A 26,873-nucleotide genomic window follows, 5' to 3' on the forward strand; every position below is an offset into this window, starting at 1 on the left:
GGTAGCAGATTCTGTGCCTAAGTCTGGAAAGAGCGGCAAGGCCTGCCAGGGAGTGAGCAAGGAAGGCCAGGCACATGCAGAGTGCAAATGCCCGTATGGACCCCTGTTAGGAATTCATCTTGTCATTAGAGTATTGGATAAATGATGTGTAGGAATTATTTTTTGGCTAATATAAGATCTTAATACATATGAACATAAGTTGGTTATTCATGTTAAAACCCATTCTAGAGAAAGGGCGAGAGTGACAGAACATGGATCCCAAAGCTCTACAACTGTAAACAATCCGTACACATAATCACTTAAGGTCAGGCCTAAGGGTCATCACGGTCAATGTCCTCATATTACAAGTGTGGAATCGAGTCCCAGGGAGGCAAAATACACTGCATAAGAGCTCTAAGCAGAAGGAGAGTCAGTTCTTTCTTCGCCTACTCTGTTCAGACTACTTGCTGTGGAAATGAACATCTGAGGCATTTCTGTGCTTCAATTAACTGTAATTCCCCCAGTCCATACCTGTGCTGTAGCGACAAAGCCAAATGAGGCTTGACACCTAATGATCTGAGGGAACTGGGTCAGCATCTTCCTAAGAGTGGGCAGGTAGAGCCATCCAGCAATGCACGGTGCAGCTGAAAGAACATTCCACCAGGAGTCAGAGGAGCTACGCTGAGAGGCTGCCACGACACTGACCAACAGTACGACTTCGCATAAATCATCAGGCCTCTCTGGATCTCATCTCACCTTCCATAAACTGAGGCAGTATGGTCAGAGGATCTCGAAGACTCCTTCCAGCTCAAATTATTCTGTGTTTCCACAAAGCGGAGGTCAGAGACCCACCATCCAGAGAAACTGCTTTCATTCATAAATGATAATCGGTGGGCACTGAGACATCAGTGCACTGTCTTGAATCCCTGAGACCCACAGTTGTGCCCTTGGGTGAAGCCTAGCTTATATTAGGGATGAAGCCTGCAAACTTCTGACAGATTTTCCCCCCTTGTCAGCTATTCTGGCTCTGAATTACTCATGATAGCTTTAAACCAGGTAACTGATTTAGATGGGGAAGATTTAAGTAACCACTTTTTTTTCTCTAGGAACTACTAGATAAGAGAGAGTGAGAAATTGGATCAGATGGCACAGTCCTAAAATTCTGACGAAAATCCCAGGACATTACATAAGACAAGAATTTGCAATGTGGCCCCCTCGAGAGAGAGCCAGACCACTGTCAAACATACCTCATTGCCATGATATTCCTGGCTGGATGACGCAGAAACAGAAAAGGACACCACTGTTTCTTGGGTGTTAACAAGACTTAGCTTTGGCTTTTCCTCTGCTCCAGGTATAACTAGTCTGGACAACTCAAGTCACTGTCAAAGGAACACTGCACTATCCATGAAGAGAGCCTTATTCTCTAAGATCAGGGCTGCTCAGAATGCATATGAGTGATCCCGGATCATACACTGATCACACAAAGCAACTGCAAGCAGGAGAAAAATAAAATCTGCAGATCAATGAACACAAGAGTGGTTGTATACGGTCCAAGTTGCTGAAATAAAATCTTTACCACTAATTCCATTTTCATTTAAAAATAAATAAATAAATTTCCTGTGTGAAGTAGGTAAAGTCCAGTATAAAAAGTCCAAAGTTTGTCTGTTGTCAGGGAAGCAATTTATTAAATTTATTTCATTGGATTAATCAATTTCAGTCCAGAAAATAAAAGACCAAATTAAAGCCTTTTCCACATGTGAATATCTATTACATGTTTGTTTTTTTTCAAGGAACAGTTATCAGGTAAGAAAATATTCTAAATAAATAATTCAATTTTAAAAAGGAAATGGAAAAAGAGGGAAAACAAACAAACAAAACTTATGGTTACCTCAAAAGACAACACAACTCTGGGTCTAGGCATCATACGATTACCTCATTTATAATGATGTGAACACTTTTTTTTTTTATTTTAAAGATTTTATTTATTTATTTATTTGACAGACAGAGACACAGCGAGAGAGGGAACAGAAGCAGGGGGAGTGGGGGAGGGAGAAGCAGGCTCCCCGCGGAGCAGGGAGCCCGATGTGGGGCTCGATCCCAGGACCCTGGGATCATGACCTGAGCCGAAGGCAGACGCTTAACGACTGAGCCACCCAGGCGCCCCATGATGTGAACACTTTTATGACTCAGGGAACTGAAGATTGTCATAAACAGACAATCCATTAGAGCACAGAGGTCACAGCTGTGTGCTAGCATTTGTATTCACTTTTGTGAAACAAAAGCATTCCCTTTTCTAATTATGGGAAGAATGAGTGATTCAAAATGTAGTAAAGTGCTCATGTCCAAGTAGCTTTCTATTCTTTGATTTAAAACAACAGAAAACGCTGCTGCCATTTATTTATTAGAAAAAAATGGTTTGCTATTGAAAGGGTGCTAGGAGTTTGGGAGAAAAATGGCAAACACAAAAGGCACGGGTTAGAAGTTCTGGATGGAAACCATACCACAGGTCTGCTCCCCATCTCTACACCAAATAAACCTGTAAGAATACCCACAGGGAGGACAGAGTACCAGACAGGAACTTGACCATGTTTGCATTCTGAGACTGATCTCCTCACCTCTACAATGGGGGCTGGACAACTCTAGATGATTAGTATAATTCTATCCAGAATTGACAGGCGCCAATTCTTGGAGATATACAGATATTCTCTAGAAGGGGCCAACCTGTTGGAAACTTCTAATTATCATATCACCAAGAGTAAGGCTCATACTGTGATACAATGTTAGGCTGGCTTATCATGGTGTCTATGAAAACAAGCTTGTTCTTTAATCTCTTCCTAAACCTAACTTCTCTTTGAACCTATAAAACCTATCACTCTAGGGTTATGTAGTACCTAGTATTTTAATACCTAATCCATTTCCTAGAACACAAAGGACAGAGTTTTGTGTTTTGTTTTTAAAGACAACTGTTTGTTGAGTTGCAAAGTTTCTAAGCTTCAATACTAAGGAAAAGGAAAGAGAGAAAAGTCAAAGAGTAGACACGGTACGTATTTCTCTGATTCTACAACGTACATGCGCTCTTTTCATTTTGACACTTTGAAATCAGGACAGGTCTTATAGTTAACATCTTAAAATTAAAAAGTGGCCTTTATTCAGTGGTATATAAAGTAACGGTTCTTCTTACAATGGATGTCATCTTAAAATCTATGAAATATGGCATTATCTGTCACATAAAGGCCAAATGCACACCTTTCCTCCAAAAAAAAAAAAATAGAGAGTGACAGTAAATACAAAAGGAGTGTATATTATTTTTATAAAGTACTATCAACTAGAGAATGATATTTGAAATTTCCTGCAATGATGAATATTTGAAATCTTGGGTTATTCTCCACAGAAACAAAAGGGCTGGATTTTGCTAAGTAAAGATGGCTGCCTTCTCAGGCAGAAGAAGACCAACACACTATAAATTATTCACCAGGGCAAAAGACTGTGTGACTACTATGAGGGGAATGGTGACAAATTAATACAATAAAGATGCCCTGAGTGCACTAAGAATTTGCAGGCCCCCCCCGCCCCCTGCTCCTCTGTCATTGTAAGATGATGAATCAAACAAATTAGGGCAGAAATTACTAGATTAATTAAGCCAGGTGATTATGTGTGAACGTTACTGTTCGGAACTCGTAACTCTACCTTAAAGGCCATTGGGTTTTACTCCAGAGGGTGTGTATAAAGCCGGTAAGAAGAATTAGGGAAGAAGAAGCTAATATGGTGGAACCTCTGGAAAGCTTTTTTTCACTTCTTTTTTGAGCTTAAAGATACCCGAGTACATTTGTTCATACCTGTGCTTAATTTAGAAAGATGAATGCAGTCGTTGCCTTCCTAACCACTTCCTAGGGGATGGGTGTTGAAGGGTAAGTGGGAGTGGAGCATCAGGTTTCTACAGACGTAGAGTTGGCACCCACTAGGTTACGAGTACTGAGTGTTCAGAGCTGGTCCGCAGAATCTAAGTGAATCTATCTCTAGGACCAACAAGTCAGATGTCTGGGCGAACATACAAGCAATTACAAACCAGCAAGGCAGTTTCATACATAGATGTGGGCTCTACATGTATATGTAGGTTTGCCTGATAGTATTATCCTGAAAACGTTTGAACTCATACAGAGAAATAATGAAATATCTCTTGCTAGCGCACTGAGGATGCCTGGATGATACATATTCCTAGTCGGTGCTCTAGGGAAAGTAACAGCAACACAGCAAGTGGAAATTGTACCTTGCTAGCTCTGCTTTAATCATTTTCAAGCACTCCTATCTTTCAGATGGCTTTGAACCTAAATGAGCTTACTACGTGTGCCCTGTTATAAACGTAACACCTTACAGAATCTAATTAATCATTTTCATTCATTTCTAGCCTAGGAGCATGGTTTCCATGGTTTACCAAGCACCATAATCACATATATGCATATAGCTAATCAGAGTTAAATTCCAACGGGAGGCTGTATTTTAATCTTTTGGTTATAATTACAATTTGAAACTAAGTCCCACACAAAATGCAAGTGGACATTTTTTAAGGATTTCTAAGATACTATGATGATTATTTTAGCATCTGTAAGCGACTAAGAGTAACACCTAAGTTTATGCCTCGAGACTGTCTTAAATGTTGAGATTTCCTTCTTCCTTTGCCTTCCCCCCCCCCCAATCTGAGTGGCCCAAGGGAGAAAATTCCATGAGGTATTCTGTAGACACAATAGAACATGGGGTCAGCTGCCCCCTTAGTGCACACGGTTTCCATTAGTATTGATGAGAATGCCACACAGACATCATGAGGAAAAAAGACCCCACAGGTTCTAAACCACAGCTGAAAGACAGTCCTGCTATCTGCCAAGGAGCAATTTAATTAAACTCTTATTTATTGTCACTCACTCCAGTTTCATGGGTTTCAGAGAGCAGCAGCGGCACCCGTGTTTGCTTATTACAAAACCAGTCTTGCTTACTTTCAACAGGGCTTTTCATCAATGATCACTGAGACATATATTGCACACTCTGACTTGAGAACTGAAGCCGGTATGTCTTTGATGAAAAATGAAACACACTTATTGTATTTGTAACTAATGTTCCTTAAAAGTAAAGCAAATATTGATATTCCAGGCACACATAAAAACCAAGATCTATAACTAAGTGTGTAAAATGCACACTGCACGCATTTAATAATCATACTCCATTTTCAGTAACAGGAAACAAGGTACAATGACTGCTATAATTCACCAGTCCTTTTTTTTTTTTTTCTTCAGCAAGCACCACATTGTTTTATTACAATATAGCAATCCTGCCACATTACATTTTACAGTATGTGTATAAGAACCATAAATACACTAGCCCATCTAAAATATGCAGCAATGACTCTCCCAGCTTTAGTGATACTTCCAACTTTGCTTTTTTATGTGGGTTTCACATTTTGTTGATGTGTTTGCAATGAAATCAGTACTGCCCAGAAGAGAAATTATTTTACATTTCCATTAAAAGCTACGGTAGTAAATAAACCATCAGAGTTTATGTAGATATCCACTAGAACACCGAGGAGAGCCCATTAAAGTGCCAAACCCTGTGTTAAACATTTGATAAAAGGGTATCTGAAAGGCACATTCCTAACATTTTTTTTCAAGTGATAGAGTTTTAAAGATATTTTATAATACTGTACCGACCTCTGCAGAACACTCAAAAATCAAGGCAAGTTTATGTTTGTCGGTAAAGCAGCTGCAGGGCACATCAAGGTGCAGAGCCCTGTTAGGGCTGGGGATGAAACAGTGATGGGAGAAAACAGATAAAAGGCTATCAGAGGCGGACGTTCACAGACTGCTGGCTTGAAACACACACGCACACTCAAAATAAGCGTGTGGTCGATTACAATAATTAAGGCATGATAAATAATAATTAACATTCCCGTAATTGAAAAAGCCCTATTTTAAAGAATAAATTAACAAGGAGGTTTAATGTCAAATACATATATGGAATGTGACTCAAAACAGCGGGCTGACTGTGGAGAGGAAAGAACCACAGCAATTAGTTAATTTGGAGAGAGACTGTGAATGGTTTTAAGACGCCCCATTTAGGTTTTCCCTGAACAAAAGTGCTTGCAAGTTAAATGAACAAGAGTAAGGGAATGCGTGTGTATCCCATCAAACTATGTGCCAGGCAGTGTACCAGTCATTCCTACATACTTCCTTCCATTCAAATCTTAGAACAATCCAGAGGTGGGCATTATTGCCACTTTCATTTACACCAGTGAAGAAATCACCTTAGAGAAAGGAATCTGTCCAAGATCACACAGCCAGTGATTGTCAGAAGGAGGGTGTGAATCCTTGTCTGTTGATTCCAAAAGCCCAGGCCATTTGTTAATGAACATACGAGTCAAATGCAAAAGCAAAACAAACATAGGTCATGCATGTTGTGAATGAATGATAACACGGTATCAATCTTAAAGGCAAATCACGGTCACACCTGTAACAAGAGGTTTACCACGGGGTCTGGCACTTTAATGGGCTCTGCTTTATGTGACGTCCCCGTGGATATCTACATAAACTCAGATGTGCAGCTTTTAATGCAAATGGAAAATAATTTCTCTTTCTGGGCAGTGATGATTTCATTGCAAACATATCAACAAAATGCTTAGAGAGGTACTCCTGAAAATGAGAGTAAGGCATAGGAATTGGATAAGAAAAAGGAACCTTCAACTGTTGCTTCTGGTCTAGATGGCCTCTAGCACTGTTCTGTACCAGCGTTCCCCGAAGATGGCAACATCCATCGTTCATTCACAAAATCCATCATCTATGATGACTTTTTTTTTTTACGTTTGCAAAATGAGACCAATATGATGAGTTTATTACAAAGCAAAATTTATTTAATATGTGTAATTCTTAGATTGCATGTTGTTTTTAAATGTCCTTGTCTAAATTTAATGATGGTTATGGAAAGTGGCTGTTATGATATCATGATGTCCTTCCCTGAAAAATAGTTAAAAGTTGGCAACAATTGGCCAGTCCCTCCTCTTAGAGAGGGGTGAGGGGAGTACTTTTACCAGTCTGTGAAATTCAGAAGTTGGAGTCATTCACTGCTCTGAAAGAGAGAGGCCAAGCAATGGCATAAGCTCACTACCATGCAGCTTGAATGAATAAATGGCGAAGTCAAAGATGAGGATGTTGAAAGAGAGAGGAAGGGAGAAAAAACAATTTTGGAAAAACTCAGGCATAAGGGAATAATGAAGTCATCACAAAAAATAATAAAAATAAAATAAAATGTACACCTTGGGTGTTCACAGCACATTCTCCATTCCTGAGCCCAAGGTAATAGAGATTTTACTCAGCCAAGGAAAGTAATAAGGGGAATACAAAAACATAAAAATGACTCAAAGCTTGACACACTGGATGTATTGACCAAGTGCTTCCCGGTCTTGGCTTGTGATTGGTCTGACAGCCACCATGGAGAACACAGCGCTGGCTATCACAGAGCAGGCGGCGAGAAGAAATTACCATCCAGGAGGCATGGGGAAGTGATAATTTATCCTTTCTGCTGACTCTATCACTTAGAGCTTGGATCCATTAGTCATATTGATTCTAGATCTTCCACCTTGACTGGTACAGAGCACTTCCAATGACAAAATCAAGTTGTTCACATTCTTCATTGTTTTACTTTGAAAGCAAATGGATTTGTCACTGAGAAAACATGATTCCAACAGTTGCTACATCCCTAAAATCGAGAGAGACTGGGATGGCTTGGAAAGAATGCATTAGCCCTGACTGGAATATGATGAACTATTACACTTCAGTGGGGGTGGGGATGAAGGTGGACGACAGGGTTTTAGGAAGACAGAATAATCGAGGCAAACCTCAACATGACCTTACACCAGAACATGTTACAGTGGGAGGGTAACACCCAGGCAGGGCTAGATCCTCAAACTTGCTAGTGGTATGCCGTGAACAAAGAGAAAAATTTAGAGAAAAATAAGGTGTTAATAGATTCCACTATCTAATACTATAATAACCAATAACAATAGCCATTTACTGTGCGATGTGCTAAGAACTAAAGTAAATGCTGTAAGATATTATCTAATTGAAGTCAATCTTCACAGCATCCTTATGAGGCTTTAGTATCCCATTTTGCATATGAGGGCCCTGAAGTTCAGAAAGGTTATAGAATTAGCCCAAGATCATGCAGCTAATAAAAGACAGGGCTTGGATTAAGCCACACCTACCTGACTTATGATTCCAAGATATATCCTTTTAAATAATATGCTGATAGTAAATAATGCCTCCCTTGGATTTTAAGGGACCGCCAAAAGACTTTTTTTTTTTCAACCCCTTGCCTTTCAAGTAGGAAAGGTAATAGCTCCATTTAAAGAAACCCCAAGGGATTTTAACTTTTCCTAGTTATGAGGCTGAGAAGGGGATGTGGGACCCACGTCACATCTCCTCTACCATCATGTCAAAAGGAACTATAGGACGACGATGGAAATCTTGGCTTTTGAAGGGACCACCCTAGTGGAGACTGAGGCACACACTCCAGGAACACGTGGTTGTCTCCATTGTGCACCTTTTGGGGTTGTCAGCAGGCTCTCTGCTCTGAGGTGACTTCCTCCACAGGGTGGTGACTTGATGGGATTCATCCCGGGTGTACATTTTTGAGCCACCAGTTTAAGTCCACAGATGCAGTCTACAGTTGTGTGATGTGGCTTTCTTTTTTTTTTTCCCATGTGAAGCAAATTGGACCATCTGAGGCATAGAGGCAGAGTGTAGACAATGACCACTCTTTAGGGAATAGAACTTACACCTGCCCGACTCAACGTGCTTCTCATAATGATCTCCTCTTTATCTATCTTTCCTTGCATGTGTTCACCTCATCCTTCACAGTGCACCTCATGCCCACCCAATATGTGCATTTCCTTGATTAATCAACAAAATCTAACAATCACTTTCACCGGAGTGAAAGCATCCCCTTGACATATACGTTCTGCGCGCCTATTACATGCCAGGTACTGTGCCGGGGGCTGGCTATAGAGATGAATATGGCATGGTTTCCACTGCCTCAATGTGATCACAGGCCAACAGGCATATGTGAACAGCTATGTGTTGATGCTGGGCTCAATTCAACAAAAAATTATGGAGCACCTGCTATATGGCAGCCGGTGTATTAGACACTGTGCATAGGATCTCAGTGGGATTCTAACCTACAGCAAGAACTCCGTGTCTCAGGGATTCTCAACGAGGAGTGACATTTGGCAATGTCTGGAGACATTTTTGGTTGTCACAAAATGGGGTGTGAATGTCGAGGTGCTGCTAGCCTCTAATCGGTAGAGGCCAAGAACGCCATTAAACATCCCCCACAGAGCAGGGCGGCCCCCCAACAAAGGAGTATCAGGCCCCGAATGTGAACAAGGGTCAGGCTGAGAACCCTGCTATGTTCTATGCTCCTCTGAGTCCAAGTTAGTGTTAAGTACTGAGTGAACAGTACCAGAAGAGAGAAAGGAATTATCTTTGATAGAAGCTATCCTCAATTGCCTCAGGATCCACAGTGGCTTCCGGGAGGCAGAAAGTCAATAGAAACCAGGAAACTCAGGGATGAAAACCCAGTAATAAGAGCATGATTAGGCCCAGGTACAGAAGTGAATTAGAGGCAGATTTGAGACTTTAAAGCAGGCAAATCAAAGGAATAATGGTCCCTGCACTCTAAATGCAGGAGGGAAGGTAAGCCAAAATAGCACGAGGAGACTTGACTGAATAAAGCCCAACTGAACAAATGCGTATGGGGCGAAAGCAAATGCAAAGGGTAATTGAGACAATGGTGAAAGGGGAGGATGTGAGGAGAAACTCACTTCACATGAGGAGTTGCAGAGGTAATCGAAGAGAAAACAAAAGCTCTTTCCACGACTATGGTTCCAAAGAAACTTTGAGAGGATATCCACATTATCTGGATGTAAAGATCCTGCCTCCTGGAAACAATAATGACAACACTCCACTGTCCTTTGTCTGCTTTAGTGAAATACGACGTGGGACAGCCTGAAAAGCCGGAGTTGCGCTCATGCCTCTAATGGGCTCAAAGACGCCGGCAAAGAGAAGGAGCCCAGAATGTTTCAAGGAAAATGGGGAGCAAGTACAAAGGAGGTAAATGATACCTCAAAGGCTTTGTCAAATAGCTCGGGAAGCCCACTCTGAATACAGAGGTGAAGGGCTGGTGCAGAAGCATCTACTGACATAAAGATGTCGACTCCTCTCTTCAGCTGCTACTTTTGTTCTTTTTTTTTTTTTTTAAACACAAGTGGTGAGTGACTCTTATAGGGAATGCTCAAGCTGGAGTGGTCTTTTATTTATTTATTTTAAAGATTTTATTTATTTGACACAAAGAGAGAAAGAGCACAAGCAGGGGGAGCAGCAGAGGGAGAGGGAGAAGCAGGCTCCCCGCTGAGCAGGGAGCCCAATGCGGGGCTGGATCCCAGGACCCTGGGATCATGACCTGAGCTGAAGGCAGATGCTTAACCGACTGAGCCACCCAGGCGCCCCTGCTACGTTTGTTCTGAAGCAGGGCGGGGGAGGGCCCCCACTAGGTAAGCTGCGTAGTGTGAACGAAGGGAGTCCAGGCCCTCATGCTCGGAGGTGCCACCATCAAGGCTGGTGAACACAAATGTCTCCATTGTCTGCACTTCCTCCCGTCTGCAGAAATGACGCGAGGGTTTGGAAAGACCGGCTGGCTACTTGCTGGGACAATGGAGGCCGGGACGGGAGTCAGGGTACTGATGAAAGCAGGCTTCGGCTGTGCATTTCTTATTCTCATTCTCGAGACTTTTTTCTGCCCGTTCCCCATTATGTACAAATAAGTAGTTTTGAAAAAGTTCTAACAATGACATAGACACAGATGTATTTAAAACTTCCTACAGGCTTCCCTGTTACAATCTGGGTCCTTGAACTAAAACATCGCACGGACACTGAAAAAACAGACAAGCAAATAAGTGTGGTGTCTCACTTCTCTGATTCAAATCCTTCAGTGGCTCCCCCCACCACTTACGAGGAAAAAGTCAGTTTTTCTGGATGGCAGACAAGGCTTCCTCTGATCGGAGCCCTCCCTACAACCTAGAGTTTCCACCCCAGTGATTCTTCCACGTGTTCTTTAGGCTCTCTCAAAACAAAACTCACTGTACTTCCTAGCCAACCATGCTGTTTCATAGCCATGTGCTTTTGACCATGCTGATCTTGCTCTCCGAATGTCCCGTGCAATGATCTCTTCATCCTTCAAAAGCCTGTATGGGAATTATATTTTGCCAAGTCCTGGTTGACCACTCTGGCCAACAGAAGTAATTATAAAACTTCTATTTTGTTGTTCTTATTCTTATAAGGAATACACTGTCTTAGATCGTTATTTACATATTTATCCCAGTTATTGGATGCTGGAGCTAGTCAGGAATAAAGACCAACTCTCATTTATTGTTGTATGCCTTGAGCAAAGAAGCCATCTATGAAAGTAGTAAGAGATTAAAGCCGTATTAGACCACACAAAAGACTGTCCATGAATTGTCTTGAAGTCATGCTCTGATACCCAATACCACAAAGCTGACCCAGCACCCATGGGTAGGGTGATACAATCAAAAGGACTCAACATTGGAATCAGACCCATCCCTGCTGGGATCTCTTCTTCCTTGCTTACCATGTGCATGGCATATGGCCAATAATAAGAGACACTGTTGGGTTATCTCAAGATTTGGGCTTTGTAATCAAAGAGAACTTGGCCCCTTACTATCTGAGGGACTTTGGGGCAGTTACTTCACCTAAGCCTCAGTTTTCACATCTATAAAATGGAAATGATAATTCAGCTGAGAGAATGAAATAGGATGACATATGGTAGCGCCTACAGCAGAGAGCCTGCCATGTGGTCCTTGATATATGGCAATTAACGATGATGATCATTAACGGGGAGTCTATTATCTTGGCGAATCACAATACTGAATGACATGGCATATAAATACAACCCATCATGGTTAGCCCCCATCTCTACTTTGAGGTTTCTTTTCCCCACTAGCTTGGTTATCCTTTTTACTGTTATCCCTCCATAGCGCCAATTCCTGTTGCCTATTATTTGAATGGCCTAATTAAAAATGAGAATGTGAGTTCCCAGGCTATGAAGAAAGAGACAATTTTTTTCCCAGGCAAATGTACAACGTCCATTACCACATAATACTTCACCCCTTACCCAGATCCGTAACAACAGCATTTCAGGCAGTGCGTAGATGACAATGTTAAAAGGAAAGATTAAACTGACCACCTAGCCTCATACATAATTGATGCCCCAGAGTGACTGCTCCTGTCAAATCTGGGGGGCATGATGCAGACCTGTTCTTCCGCTTCCTTGCAGTGGCATGCCAGAGCTGCCTCCTGAAGGTGATCTCCAAATGATACTGTTGAGCCAGCATATGAATCGTCCGTCTGACACTTACCGCACACGGAAATGAAGGTTTAAAACATCGCTTGTAGCTAGCGCAAGCCAGGGCTGGCGGTGCATGGAGGGTGAGGAATATTGCACACGATTAATACACGTGTCTACAGAGATTCTGTTGGAGGGACTGACAGCCAGATCTCTAAGTCAATACTGAATCAACAATTCAAGGAACAGGTCCAATTTAGCTAAACCAGAGTCAAGAAAGTCTCAGTTATATTTAAACTGAAATTCACCATGGCAGGGGATTTTTTTTTTCTTTTCTTTTTTTTTTTGGAAGCTTAACTGATAGAACCAAGTGAATCTGAGTTATGTGCGGATTTGAGCCGAGCAGCTGCTAAGCTGGTGCGCCTGTAATCTGTGGTGTGCGAGCCACTGCGATTCAGACAAACCAAAGCTCTGGGAGTTTTCAATAAGTCACTCTCCTTCACTCAGTGTACTTACTGCACTGAATCTAAGGTGGCTCCACGGGAGAGATCACAGCTCCTTTAGATTTTACAAAGTGGGGAAGTTTGAGCGCTGTGCAGTGTAATGTAAGAGGCCATCTAGGCTTCTTTTGGCAGGCACAAATTATGGAACGGAAGCGAAACTGCAGTCCGATCAGCTGGGTGTAGCTCAACAATACCTGCAGGCAGGTGCTTAGTCAGCAGGTCTCTACCCCACGAAGCCGAAATGGCCACGCTCTATTTTACAAGCAGTTACATGAAAAATTGCCCGGGGGGCTGATGTACCTTCTAGTCGCCCACAGTTAACTAAAAACAAAAGACATTATAGAAAGTGGCACTTTGTCCGCCAAAAGACCCTATAGACAGTGGGTAGGATTTGGGGATCATGGCAAAAGATTACCCGGAGAAGCGGATACAGTAGCGGCTGTGTGCTTCTGTTTTAATAAGGTCTGCCTACAAAACAAAGGCATTTGCTAAGTGAATCAGGAGGGTGTGTGCTGTGCTTCACAGAAACATTAAAATCCATGCTGTCTCAGCAGGATTGGGATGGAGTTCTTGATTCATGCCCATGGAGCATTACTGCTGAATTACAGAACCGAAGCTCTTTATGTGGAGGCCTCCCAGACTGCTTTTACTTCTGCATAATTCAAGATATAAAGACTGTTTATTGCCGCTAAACTGTGAAAAAAGGCGCAGGACAGAGAAATAGCTCTCCGCCTTCATTAGGTTAATTTAGAAATCATACATTTCCTTTCTCCTTATGTGTTTTTCTTTAACTTTTTTACTACTGACTGATTGCTAGCTTTCTGATTTTTCCTCCAAACCGCCTTCCCTCTTGATCCATTTGCTGCTTCTCCCAATTTGAGAAACCTTAAACACAATATGCAAATTTTATATTTCTGAAAGGATAAAGGATGTAATTTCCTGTCAAGGAAAAAAAAAATGAAGAGTAAGATAAAGAGATATTCTGTTAGCAGGGTTTCTGCATCCCATCAAAGCCTGCTCAAAGTTGTCACTGGCACTGAGCCACTCTGCAAAACCATCTCTAGAACTTGAACCAATGTGGATTCCAATGCCATCAGGTGATGGGGTTTAACTGCAATTGGGGAGCAATAAGGCTCAGACCTGTAATCACAGACATGAGCAACAACATGGAGGAAAAGCAGTAGGCTTGCATGTGTGCACACTCATATATATTTACAAATGCCATTATCTTACCTTAATACTTTTAGCTGTGTATGCATGAAACGAGATGGTGGACTAGTTATTGCCAGGCATGGATCTTACTCAACTGGTACTCAGCATGCAATGTCTGGCACATAGAGAAGCTTCATCAGGTGGATTTAAAGAGAAAATGCTCAGAAGCCAGGTTATCTGAGTTCAATTATTGGGTCAGTCATTTAGTAACTGTGTCCTCCAGTAAGGTGCTTAACCTGTCTGGGCCTCAGTTTCCTTGTTTATAAAACTGGCAGATTATTAGCATCTACCTCAGAGAGCTGTCAGGAGGATTCAGTGAACTGTGCCTGGCATAGAGTGCATATGCGATAAATGTTAGCTATATAGTTTCTGCATTAATTTATATCTGGAATAAATGACTCTATAAATAGAGTCATTGCATAATGAACTCTCAGAAAGAGAAATTAAGAAAATGGTCTCATTTGCAATTGAATCAAAAGAAGTATAATGCCTAGAAGTGAATTTAACCAAGGAGGTGAAAGACCTGTACTCTGATAACTATGACACTGATGAAAGAAATTGAAGATGACACAAATAAATGGAAAAATATACCATGCTCATGGATTGGAAGAATTAATGTTGTTAAAATGTCCATACTACTCAAAGCAATCTACAGATTCAGTGCAATCCCTATTGAAATACCAGGGGCATTTTCCACAGAACTAGAATAAAAAAATCCTAGAATTTGGATGGAACTCCAAAAGACTTCAAATAGCCAAAGCTATCTCAAGAAAGAAAAACAAAGCTGGAGGTATCACACACTTCCAGATTTCAAACTATACTACAAAGCTATAGTAATCAAAACTAGCACAAAAACATAAACAAAGATCAATGGAATAAAATAAAGAGTCCAAAAATAAACCCAAGCTTACATGGTCAATCTTCATCAAAGGAAGCAAGAATATATAATAGGAAAAAGACAGTCTCTTCAATAAATGGTGTTGGGAAAACTGGACAACTACATGCAAAAGAATGGAACTGGACCACTTTCATATATCATATACAAAAATAAACTCAAAATGGATTAAAGACCAGAATATAAGACCCAAAACCATAAAACTCCTAGAATAAAGCATGGGCAGTAAGCTCTTGGGCACTGGTCTAAGCAATATTTTTTTTTGGAACTGTCTCCTCAAGCAAAGGCAACAAAAGCAAAAATAAACAAATGGGACTACATCAAACTAAAAAGCTTTTGAACAACAGAGGAAACTGTGAACGAAATGGAAAGGCAACCTACTGAATGGGAGAACATGTTAGCAAATAATATAGCCGATAAGGGACTAATATCCAAAATATAAAGAGAACTCACACAATTTAACATCAAACAAAAAAAAACAAAACGAAAGCAATCCAGTTAAAAATTGGTAAAAGGACTTGAGTAGGCATTTGTCCAAAGGAGACAGATGGCCAGCATGCACATGACAAGACACTAAACACCACTATCAGGAAGATGCAAATCAAAACTACAATGAGGTATCCCCTCATCTGTCTTAGAATGGGTATTATTTAAAAGACAAGAAATAACAAGTCTTGGAGAAGATGTGGAGAAACCCTCACATACTGTTGGTAGGAATGTGGAATGGTGCAGCAACTAGGAAGAACAGTGTGGAGGTTCCTCAAAAAATTAAAAATAGAACTACCATATGATCTAGCAATTCCACTTCTGGGTATTTATCCAAAGAAAACAAAATAAAATTGAAAAGATATATGCACCTCTACGTTCACTGCAGCATTACTCAAAATAGCCAAGATAAGGTGACAACCTAAGTGTCCAATAGATAAATGAATAAAGATGTGGTATGTATGTGTATATATAAAATATACCCAATGGAATATTGCTCAGCCCTTCAAAAAAGTGAAATCTTGCCATTTGTGATAACATGGATGGACCCAGAAGGTATTATGCTAAGCCAAATAAATCAAAGAAAGACTAATATTGTATGATTTCACTTATATGTGGAATCTAAAACAAAACAAAACAAAATGAACAAAACAGAAATAGACTCATAGATAAAGAGAACAGTTTGGTGTTTGCCAGAGGGAGGTGTTTGCAGTGGGAAGATGGGCAAAATCAAGGAAGGGGATTAAAAGGTACAAACTTCCAGTTATAAAATAAATAAGTCACAAGGATACAATGTACCACATAGAGAATATAGTTAATAACATGTAACTATGGTTTTTGTATGGTGACAGATGGCAGCTAGATTTATAGTTGAGATCACTTCCTAATGTATACAAGTGTTGAATCACTATGTCATGTACCTGAAACCAAGATAATATTCTATGTCAACCACAGTTCAATAATAAATAAATAACAGAGATACTACTATATTTGCCTACCTACAAATTGTAGCTTTAAGAATCCAATGAGTCAATACATGTGAAAATCTATGTAAATTTTAAAGCGATACCTTAAATTTAAGAGTTTATTCTTGGGTGCCTGGGTAGCTCAGTCAGTTAAGTGGTTAAGTGTCTGACTCTTGATTTCAGCTCAGGTCATGATCTCAGAGTCATGAGATAGAGCCCCACATCGGCTCCTTGCTGGGCATGGAGTCCACTTAAGGTTCTCTCTCTTCCTCTTCCTCTCCCTCTGCCCCTCCCACCCCCACCCTCCCCCCCCCCCCCCGACTTAAAAAAAAAGAGTTATTCTTATATGTACCACACAGCCATTATGTAAATACCCATCCATTAAATCACAAACACTTGCCAGGTGCATTTGTATTATCTGCTAAGGGGGGTGGGAAAGGACAGTGAAAAGTATAATTTGCATCTCCTATCCTGAGGGGAATTACCTTAAGGAGACAGGACATACAGTCATGAAAAGTTAAATATGAGAGGAAGTGGGCTGGGGAGAGAAAACAAAATGCTCAAAACAATATGCTAATAGAAATCTTCGGAGGGAGGGAAAAAATGCTGCCCTTCCTTGAGCAGTCCACACCAATCAGATTAGGAGTCTCTAAGAAAGACTGTCAGCTGGGATGGCCAGGGTAGAAGTCAGAAACCAGCTGAGTTAAAACGGATCCTACAATACCATGCATACTATAGATAGATGTCAGAGGTTGAGGGCATTCCAGGCAAGGAGAAACTGGGGAGACACAGAGATAGGACTGTGAATAACAGAGAGTAGTGCTTGGTAAGAAAGAGATGGAGCGTGTGAAGCTAACCGAGGGGATGAAGATAAAAAGAAAAAGGAAGGAAAGACTAACAACTAGGCAACCTTTGCAAACTCATTGTGGGTCCCTGCCCCTTGGCTTTGAGAAATGCAATTCTATTTTCCTACCCACTCACCCCCCCGCAGGAATATAGAACAAGAAGAAAAGAAGAAAACAAATACAAATCAGGAACTTCAGATGTCTTCTCTCCTTTTCTTCCTCAGTAAGGAAAGAGAGCCTCCCAGATAAGGATGTAGTAAAAGTCAGTATGTTAATAAGATTTACTTAAGGACATGTTTTAACGATGAGGGTATTTGGGCTGTAGACAGTCACTTTTTAAATAACTTATATTAACCTCATTTTCCCATCTCTCCTGCGATAGCAACTTTTTTTTTTTTTTTGGCAGAAATGTTTTTAGAGAAGTAATTTACTGGCACTTAATTACTAGTATTTAACCAATTCAACATTCTCTTTTCTTAAGAGTCCATTAGGTTTCTATTACAATATTATACATTCTAATCAAATGTGGCTTTCTGCAAAGGTCCTCATTGTCAGTCTCCTCAAAGCAAAGTTTATCTGGACTATTAGACATTCTCTCTGCTTTGGCTGCACCAAATTAGATTAATTATTTATACCTGAGGTCCATTGCTTCAGAACTTGGGCACCTCACTTAACATTTCTCTAGTGAATTATTAAGAGTCTTATTTTTAAAATAAAGTCCTCATTTCATAGTCTGTTTGATTGAGGTTAAACACAATAGTCTAGTGATTCTTGTATTAAACAGTTCAATGTCATAAGATTCTCTCCTGGGTTTTATGCCAATGAACACATTTGAAACAAATGAACCTTTCATTAAGAATACCCTCACAGGGGATAAGAGCAAAGGGCTTCTGACTCAAAAACTGTCTGGCACGAGGCTGCGCAGAATTATTAAAACAAGTCATAGATAGTATGTGGCTTCTACTATTTATACATCAGGAATAATTAAGAGAATTATTTTGCAGATAAAGAAAAAATATATTAATGTCCCATAACTTTAGCTCATAGTGACTTGCTTTATTCCAAAGGTCACTTTGAGGTATGGTTCAAGGGCATCCTTAAAGACATGGCAGATGCACTGTAATAGTCAGGATTCTTGACCGCAAACAACAAACTCTGCCCTGGCTTGTGTATGCAGAAAAGAACTTTATTAAAAAAAAAAAAATTAGTAGTATCCAGAGCCTCTAGGAAGGCCAAAGAGCCAGGCCAGATGCCAAGCAGCCAGGAAAAATATTCAACCACACCGTAGGGAAAGGGAGAGTCACTTGGCAATGTCCTGACAGTTCAAAAAACATGACACTGCTCACCTCTCCACCCGATTTGTGCAAGAACACCAGACTCATAGGGGACTAACCACAAAGAAGACTAGACAATCCTTTTTTTTTTTTGTCCTTTACCTTAGAAATGGAAGACCAAAAAAAAAAAAAAAAAAAATTCCACAAACATAAGAAAACATATCAAATGGTCCACCAAGTGCACCAAGATTAATAGAGCTTCTCAAAATACCTTTGATTTCCACCTGGGCATCTGGAAAGGAAAGGCTCTCCTGCCCCCAAATCCCTGCCCCCGCCTCCCCCTTCCCAAACGCCCCTACCACCAATAATTTGGCTTCTTATACTTGTATGACTCTGACACACTTTACGAAACCGAAAATATATTCTTTCATTCCAGTCCCGGAACCTCCCCTTGCTATACACGCATTCCCACCTAGTGATCAGTCAATGACGCCAAATCAGACAATGATTTGGTGCCCAGCAGAAAGAAGGGAACCTTCTCTTTACCCACACTGTGCTGACTAAGGCCCCTGACCTTCTTGAATTTTCTAATTCCAGCACTGTCCTGACTCCTTGGTGAGATAAAAACAAGAATAGTGCCTGGTTCAAGGCTAGAATTCCCTGTCAGTTGCTTAGCTTTGGGGCCTCAATTCTCAAAGACATTGAATTATTTTGAGTAGGTTGTTTACCTTGATGTGAGCAGAATTAGCCTTAGACACTAAGCCTTTATGGCAAGTTTTATTGTCCAAGGCAAATATAACCTGTTAAGATTTACAGGCTTTATTAACAGCAATAACCATTTTATAGCCAACATCAGTAAATCAGGGTTTATTGAGAACTCTACACTTTTAATCTGTGGAAAATCATTAAAATGTCGGATTTTCATTGGACATAATTTCTAACTTTTATGAAAGATAGATTTTCCATTTAATTGGGGAGTATAAAAAAGTGCAGTGTGGGATAATGAATTGTTTTGAAAAGAGCAAATTGGTTTTAGCTAAACAACAAGTGTCAAACACTAAAGTTGCTCTCTTTAGTTAGAATTGTCCCAAGGTTAAGGTTAAAAGTAACTGTGTGACAAATATGCTCTAATACACCCAGCTATAGGATGAGCTCACAGCATTTAGAAAAACTTGAATTATCATCTGTTCACATTTCAGGTATTTTGCAGAGTGTGTGACCTATTATTTCATCCAAACCAGTGTGTAAATGAGTCTGGTGAGAATCTTCAAGTTCATATGCTACTTTTTGGAAAGTATTTTACTACTAATAATACCATACATTAGATTCTCCATTGGGGTAAGCTAGATGAACAAACATTGATAGTCACCAGCTTCTGTCAATAACCACTTACTCACTCCATGTGATAGATTAAAAGAGAGGGAAGTGGAGAGCATGCCTTTGTCCTTTGATGAGCTTGAGAAGTAAGAACAGAGGGCTCAGGCAGGAAAGGCAGAGCTCATGGGTAGTCTGGGGTAAGGAGGGATAGTCTTAGCAGCACCCTGCTTTTTCATGGGGCTGAAAACGTGCCAGATATCTTAAGGGTCTCAGTTTTAATCTGGTTCTCCAACCACAATGGAGTCTTAACATCTTCTCTGAGAACCAAAGGTTTGTGAATCTTTATAAAAGACTAGGATAAAGAGGAAGAAGAGAAACCACAATAATCCAAACTATTTATTTAGTACTTAAAAACCATTTTGCATATTCTCAGGTTTTTTTCCTTCTTTGCATGATAGCAATCCTACAAGGAAAATATGGTTCCTATTTCTGGATGAGGAATCTGAGGTTCACAGTAGCTAGTAAATTGCTATAGATCACAGCATTGGGAATTGCTAGTCAGGGTCTGACCCTTTGTGACAATGAGGTCTGTCATGGCCAATGCCAGACATAGGAAAAATGTAATGAGGGTAGAGATTATCCTAGGATCTCTCCTTTCCGCTTTTATATGCCCCCTTTTCTTCTCCTCCATGGCCTCTTCCCTGTAACTCTGGACATCCTGTACGTTCCTATCTCCTAGGACAGCATCCAACCGAGGCTCCTGGCTATTGGGAGCAGAGGCCCCACAGATGTCCCTCTCCCTGTTCCTTGTCCCCCTGAGCTCCCAAAGCCTCTATTTTTTCATGGCGCTGTTCTTTGTTTTACCACCAGATTACCTACCTCAAACAAAAGAACACAATTTACACAAGGTTTAGGATTGGCATATTAGCTAGAAGAAATTTTCATTTAAAAGTCCATTTCTAAGGATGGAAAGTCAGGTAGCAGAGCAAACAGAGAGGCTCCCACTGGCCGAGGGGCTCTTAAGCTTCAAAAAGGCTTGGGGGAAACTGACAACCCACAGTCTCATTAAAAACCAACAAAAAATATTAGAGAAGAAAAAAAAGATCTGAGCTTTAAGGTTAGACTGACTTGCTAGTGATCTGAGAGCTTGGACAAGTTCCTGTAAGAAGGACATGAAAACACCTATAATTTTCTGGCATCTCTTTTGCAAATCAAATGAAATACTACAGAGAAGGTACTGAACACAGCGCCCAGCACATGGGGACATTCTCCACGTGGTAGTTCTTTCTATGCTTCGACACCATCTTCTGTGCTCATACAGGTGAGTTAGTTGTGTAGGAAGTTCTGCCTCACAGAGAGAAGACAATTGTACAGGTCTTTAAGTGCCAAGGAGGAGACCTCCTATGTCACAGCAGGACAAAACCAGCTGACACACCAGAGGTCCTGTCAGGCACAACCCCTTCCAGTGATGACCCCGTGGCCCCACAGCAGGTGGGCATGAAGGGAACCACGTGGTGGAAAGGGAAGAACGTCCGCGCTCAAGGAAGAGAACAGGTAGTATTTTACAGTGACAATTTTGACATAACTGATCAATTTCCAAGCAGAGTTCCCAATCACTGCCATCCTGGAGAGTCATGAACTGCAGGATCGTCACCTGACTGTGAGGTCAGAACCCACAGCGGTGTACTCTTGGAGATCTGAAGACCACGTGACAGGCATGGGCAGACGTCTCCACCCTGGGAGACCCCATTTGGAAGGGTATGTATATTCTCCCTTTCCTTCCCTATCCTTGTCCTTCCCTCAGCTTTCTTCTCTCATTCTGCCCTCCCTTCAGCAAAAACACAGATGTTGGTGGTAATAACCACCGTGTAAGCTATTGCACACTAAAGAAGCTGTAAATATTGGTGCGTGGATATAGGTATATCCAAATCATAAATTCCAAGGTAACTCGAGTGTTTGGAATTGGGATGCCTTCTCACATTATGATGATGCTATAAATGCTTGTCAGGGCTCCACAACAGCCCATTAACCCACAATGTAGCTGAAACACTCTCCATATTCATCCTACAAGACAGAATGTACAAAACACAGCTTTCCCCTCACTCTCAGCTCAGAATTTCTGAGCAGCCCTGGCTGCTCCTTGGAATGGCCCTCTATTTAAAATCAGCCAGCCTAGCTCTGAAATTTATTCCTAATAACATACACATGGTTAAAATAAAAGGGTCATATGATGTCAAAGGCAGAATGGGAAGTGCACTGAGTTAAACGCCCTCTCCCCCCCGCAATTTCATGTCTACATGGACATTTGCAAGTCAGGACTTTCAGAGGTGGGTGGTGTCTTTAGCAAACTGCTGATGCCCAGGTCAGACTCCCGGGAGCACTTGGGTGTCCTGAATGGGAGGGAAACATTCACCTGTGAGCTTAACACCCTGCTGCCCATCACCCCGCCCTGGAAACCAAAGCACGCTCTGTAAGGAACAAGAAGGGAGCAAAAGAAGATAAAAAATCTTTCTGTTTCACATTAAATAAAAATCTAAAAATAAGCATTTTCCTTTCTAATCATTTCCTATCATGCATGGAATGCTCACTTTAATTTTCAAGTCCGTTTACTTCATTTCTGTGAACCACTTGAGCTTTGAATAGTGTCCACCCAGCATGCTTTCTATCTAAACATGCAAGTGTGTGTGTTTTTCCATTCCCCTCTATTTTCTCTATTCCTTTGTCCTTCCAATTACAAAATCCCACAGCAATTTTAGCGAATAATGGGAGCCAAAGGCTCCTTCTTTTTTTAACCTCTACGAATAAACGAATAAACAAACCATTGCTCTGAGGCAGGTTTCCTAGCTTCCCACAGAAGAGCCACAACTGGACTATCTATTGCTCAACCCAGGCCTCCATTTAGAAAAATGATCATTCTACTAAGCATTCCTGGTACTGCCTAGCTTGTCCCTGCCCCCAATATTGCCTTCACGACTGTATTACTCATCTATCAGGACATCTTTTAAGAGTGACTGAAAGACTTAGGAAAGCTTCCCTATGACCACAGTATGTCATCCCTGACAATTATAATCTAATAGCATCTAGAAAACATGCAAGGAGCAAAAACCAGAGTGACTCCAGATTCTAGACTCCCACTGTGAAGGAGACCTGTGGCTTACATCACTTTTTATATCTGTCATGCCAGCACAGTGCCTACAGCATAATAAATGCTCTGAACGTTTGTTCCATAAGTAAAGAAAAATGAAGTACAAACATCAGTGAGACTTGTCACTAGGGGCTGATCTCCTTCCCTGTGCCCTTTTTCATGTGGCTTTGCCTATTAGAGCTCAGGTTGATCCAGGACCCAATGTACGTATCACGGCATCCAAGGTGACTGACTGAGGACACAAAGGATGCCACCTGTGTCATCTGAGGTCACCAAAATCAAGAATACAAATCCTACTCAGGCTACCTCGCAAGAGCTTTGTGTCAACAACAAAGTAGACGAGAGACAATTCCCTTTTCCAAGTTATTTCCTTCACAATTTCTTCATTGTCTTTAGCAAATGGGTCCAGACAGTAAGAATGCCAGACCCAGGCTCTTTTACTTCACTTAGGACCACACAGAACTTCACTCTGTCCCAGGTGTGGTCCCATGGGTCACTTACCTCAGCTGCAGGAACTCCCTCGGGAGGTCGGCAATGCAGCACTATCATGCCTTCAATGGGAACCTCCCTTCCCTGCGGATCTTGTTCAAAGTTTTTCCGTAAATCTGCAAAAAAAGTGTGAGGTCCATGACAATTTGTTCTTGTTCACATTTGTTCCAAATACAATAAAATCGCGAGCTTAATGTCACAAACTAGATATACACAGAAAAGTCAGTGGATTTCAGGAATTCCAGAAGAAGAAAATTGTTTTGCCAAATACTCACAAGCACATTTGAATAAACCTTAAACGGAACTTCCTAATGCTCTATACTGACGTGAAGGAGAAAAGATTTAGTGGGGGAGCAGAACGAAAACAAACAAACAAAAAACAACTCATCATTCCCTCAGTCTCTGTCAATATAATCTGTTTAGCAGCTGATGAAACACTTAGCCTAATAAATTGCTATCCACAGCTATCACGCAGTTGAGATGCATGTGATTTTTTTTTTATTAACTAAAGAATGCCTTATTAATCTGTAACCTCTGACTTTCTCTTAATCCTCTAGTGGGCTCTAAAAGATGGTAATAGAGTGAAATTACCTATTAGTCATCTGTAACCAGGGAGAATGGGGCAACATCCAACCACAACAAAATCTATAACCCATCCAACCAAACATATAATTAAAAAATACAACGCCCACCAGTCAAACAGCAATGCTGGGTATCTGTGTAGTGCCCTTCATGGAAGGCTCAAGGCACTTTGCAAACAAGCTGCACTATTAACCTTTTACACATGGAAGGGTGATGTTCAGAGAGGTTAACTGGCTTGCCAGTGGTCACAGAGAACATCAATGGCAATGAGGGGGAAACGTTCACCGAGTTTCCTGACATTCAGTCTCTGCCCAGCCCAACTTTCTCAGGGCAAAAGACACATGGATAGTTCAGAGAGAAAGAGCTTTGCCGTGCATGGCTTTCCACTTGAGCGTACGCTTCAAGAACCAAAGTGGGAGTTGGCCTCTGCTTGTTCTAGGGTGTCACAACAACCCTTTGATAATTTTACAGCACAGGCTTAACTCTTGCCGTCACTCAAAATCCTGGGATAGTAGCGTGAAGACAGCTTTACAAGTCCTTCTCGAAGTAAATGATTCCCCCTCCCTCCCAGACAATGTATTTTTCTTCAATTGAGTATCTCAAATTACAGGCTATGGATTTATTGATTTAATTTTCTTTAGTGCTTACAATAACATGAAATATGTTCCCTGTAAATAGCAGAGCTCCAGAATCAGTTACATCTTTACAAATTGTATAAATACATTAAACTTGCTTTTAGCAAGTCAGAAACACTGGATGAATATCAAGCAGAGCAATCCATGTATTCACTTTCTTCGGAATTCTGCTCGTAATGTTTTCCCTCCCAGAGGCAACCGATGTCTTTTGTCAGTAGTGCTATATATTCAGGGATCTTCATGAGTATATATGAGACAAAAGATCTGAAAAGGGCTTGCATGGCAGGCAGGGGGCAGGAACCTTCTTCTCCTTTCTCTGCTGTCCCCCGATTCGTAAAGCTAGCTTCCTTCTATTCGAGATCCGTAAACTGCCATAGCCCTTATGATTCAGAATTTCTGACTCCAAATGTGATGAGGGTCAGCTGACTTATGATAAAAGTGAGTGAGGAACTGTGGGTAAACACCAGAATGAAAAATCTCCCATTGCCTGCACAACTGGACCACAAAGTTTCCTTTGCTTTCCCACAAGGAATCTGTGAGTCAAAAATCCCTCCTCCATAGGATTCATTTATCCATCAGGACCGCACTGAAATTGGTCTAGCATATTATGTGAGATTGACTCTAACACAAGTTTTGCTAACATTCACTTTGCTAATGGAAAGGGTTGAGTTTTTGTGGCTATTTTTGTTTGGTTTGTTTGCCATTTTGTTTTCCTTGATTGCTTTGTTTTCTAAATGAAGCCTTACTTCATGCTGCTACATAATGGTTGCAGCTTTGACAACACCAAATAATCTGTATTCAACCAGATGAAGCACAGAAAATGGATGATGGGAATTTCTATTCTATCTTCCTCTCCTATTCCCTTTCTTTGCTCAGAAGAAATGGGAAAGGTAGCAAAATGCATAGTTTATGGTTAGCTCTGCACTCCACTACATTAATACAGAGGCAGATGAAAAGAAAACTAGAGCGAAATCATTTTCCCTCCCCATTCCAAACTGCTCAACAAAATAGATAAATATGTATATAAAAAAGAAAACCCTGTATTGACCCTGGGATGTAGGAAAGCGTACTTGTCAAGAAATTTTGAGAAAGTTCTAGCAGATCTCCTCCAGCCAGGACCAAACTAAAGAAGGGACCTACCTAACTTCTTGCTCTTCCCCATTGATATTGGAAATCACTGGCAGGGTTCCAACAAGACGCATATAACACTCCTCAGTGTGGAGATACAAAGATTAAAGATTCATCAGCAATGGAGTAAGGGGTCAGGGAAAAAGTGTGGTGTCATGTATCAGGATCCTAACAGGCAGCTGACCATGTACCAGATATCACACCAAGGGAGAAACGCAACTATCACCGAGTCCTGGCCTATACCAGAGGCGGGAACTCTAGCATTTCTGATTCCCAAAGAGGGCAAACAGACCAGACGAATTCCAGCTAACTACTAAATGTATTAAAAACCATGGAAATAAACTCTTAGACACAGAGGTACCTGCTTCCAACTCTACCTCCGATTCTCACCATAGGTCACTCAACCTAATTAAGTTTCTGAATTGGCAACAAAACTAAGTACTTTTGTCACCTATATTAGTTCCAAGGCTTGAAAAATTCAGACAGGAACCTATGCAACTTCCAGTAGTAGGGAAACCATCCCCCACCATATAAAAACAACTTTTCTACAAATAAAGGAGGCAAACCATAGAACTGAAACTGAGTGGTTTCCTCTAAGACAAGAAACAAGAGGCATTTTTGGATAACTTCTAATTTAAGCTCTTTAAAATCAAAAGGAAATAGCAACTGAGAATCTAGAGTAGGGAGTTATAAATAGGATAACATCTGAGATCAAGAAAACTGCCACTATGCAGGGGGAAAGAAAAAACAACATAAGCGCTGAGTTAGAAATATACATATCATGAAGACTGTAAACAGCATCCTAAATACTGCAGAAAATCAAACGAGAGAGGATCCAGGCAGGAAGATTAAAAAGGCAAAGGGGGATGATGGGGCCAAAAGGAAGAGGTTGGGATAATGCACAGCACTAGGCATTGGTCCTGGCACCTCAGGAACTTGGAAGAGGGATCCAAGTCAAGACCAAGAACTCTAAGAAAGTCTGCCCATCAGCTTAGTGCTGGCACTTCTGTGGGGCCTGACAA

At 41.0% G+C, this 26,873-nt stretch overlaps 1 protein-coding gene across 15 annotated transcripts in view; it reads right to left on the bottom strand.

Moving 5' to 3' along the window:
- The window catches only part of UNC5D (unc-5 netrin receptor D), a 532,476-nt gene that overhangs the window by 163,621 nt on the left and 341,982 nt on the right, over positions 1 to 26,873 (bottom strand). For all 15 annotated transcript variants that reach the window (XM_078069620.1, XM_036081562.2, XM_036081563.2 and 12 more), the window contains exon 4: positions 23,519 to 23,622. In XM_078069620.1, coding sequence (XP_077925746.1) covers positions 23,519 to 23,622 — 104 coding nt within the window. The remainder of the gene's footprint in view (positions 1 to 23,518; positions 23,623 to 26,873) is intronic.

The sequence above is a fragment of the Halichoerus grypus genome, chromosome 3 (genome assembly GCF_964656455.1).
Source record: "Halichoerus grypus chromosome 3, mHalGry1.hap1.1, whole genome shotgun sequence".
NCBI lineage: Eukaryota > Metazoa > Chordata > Mammalia > Carnivora > Phocidae > Halichoerus > Halichoerus grypus.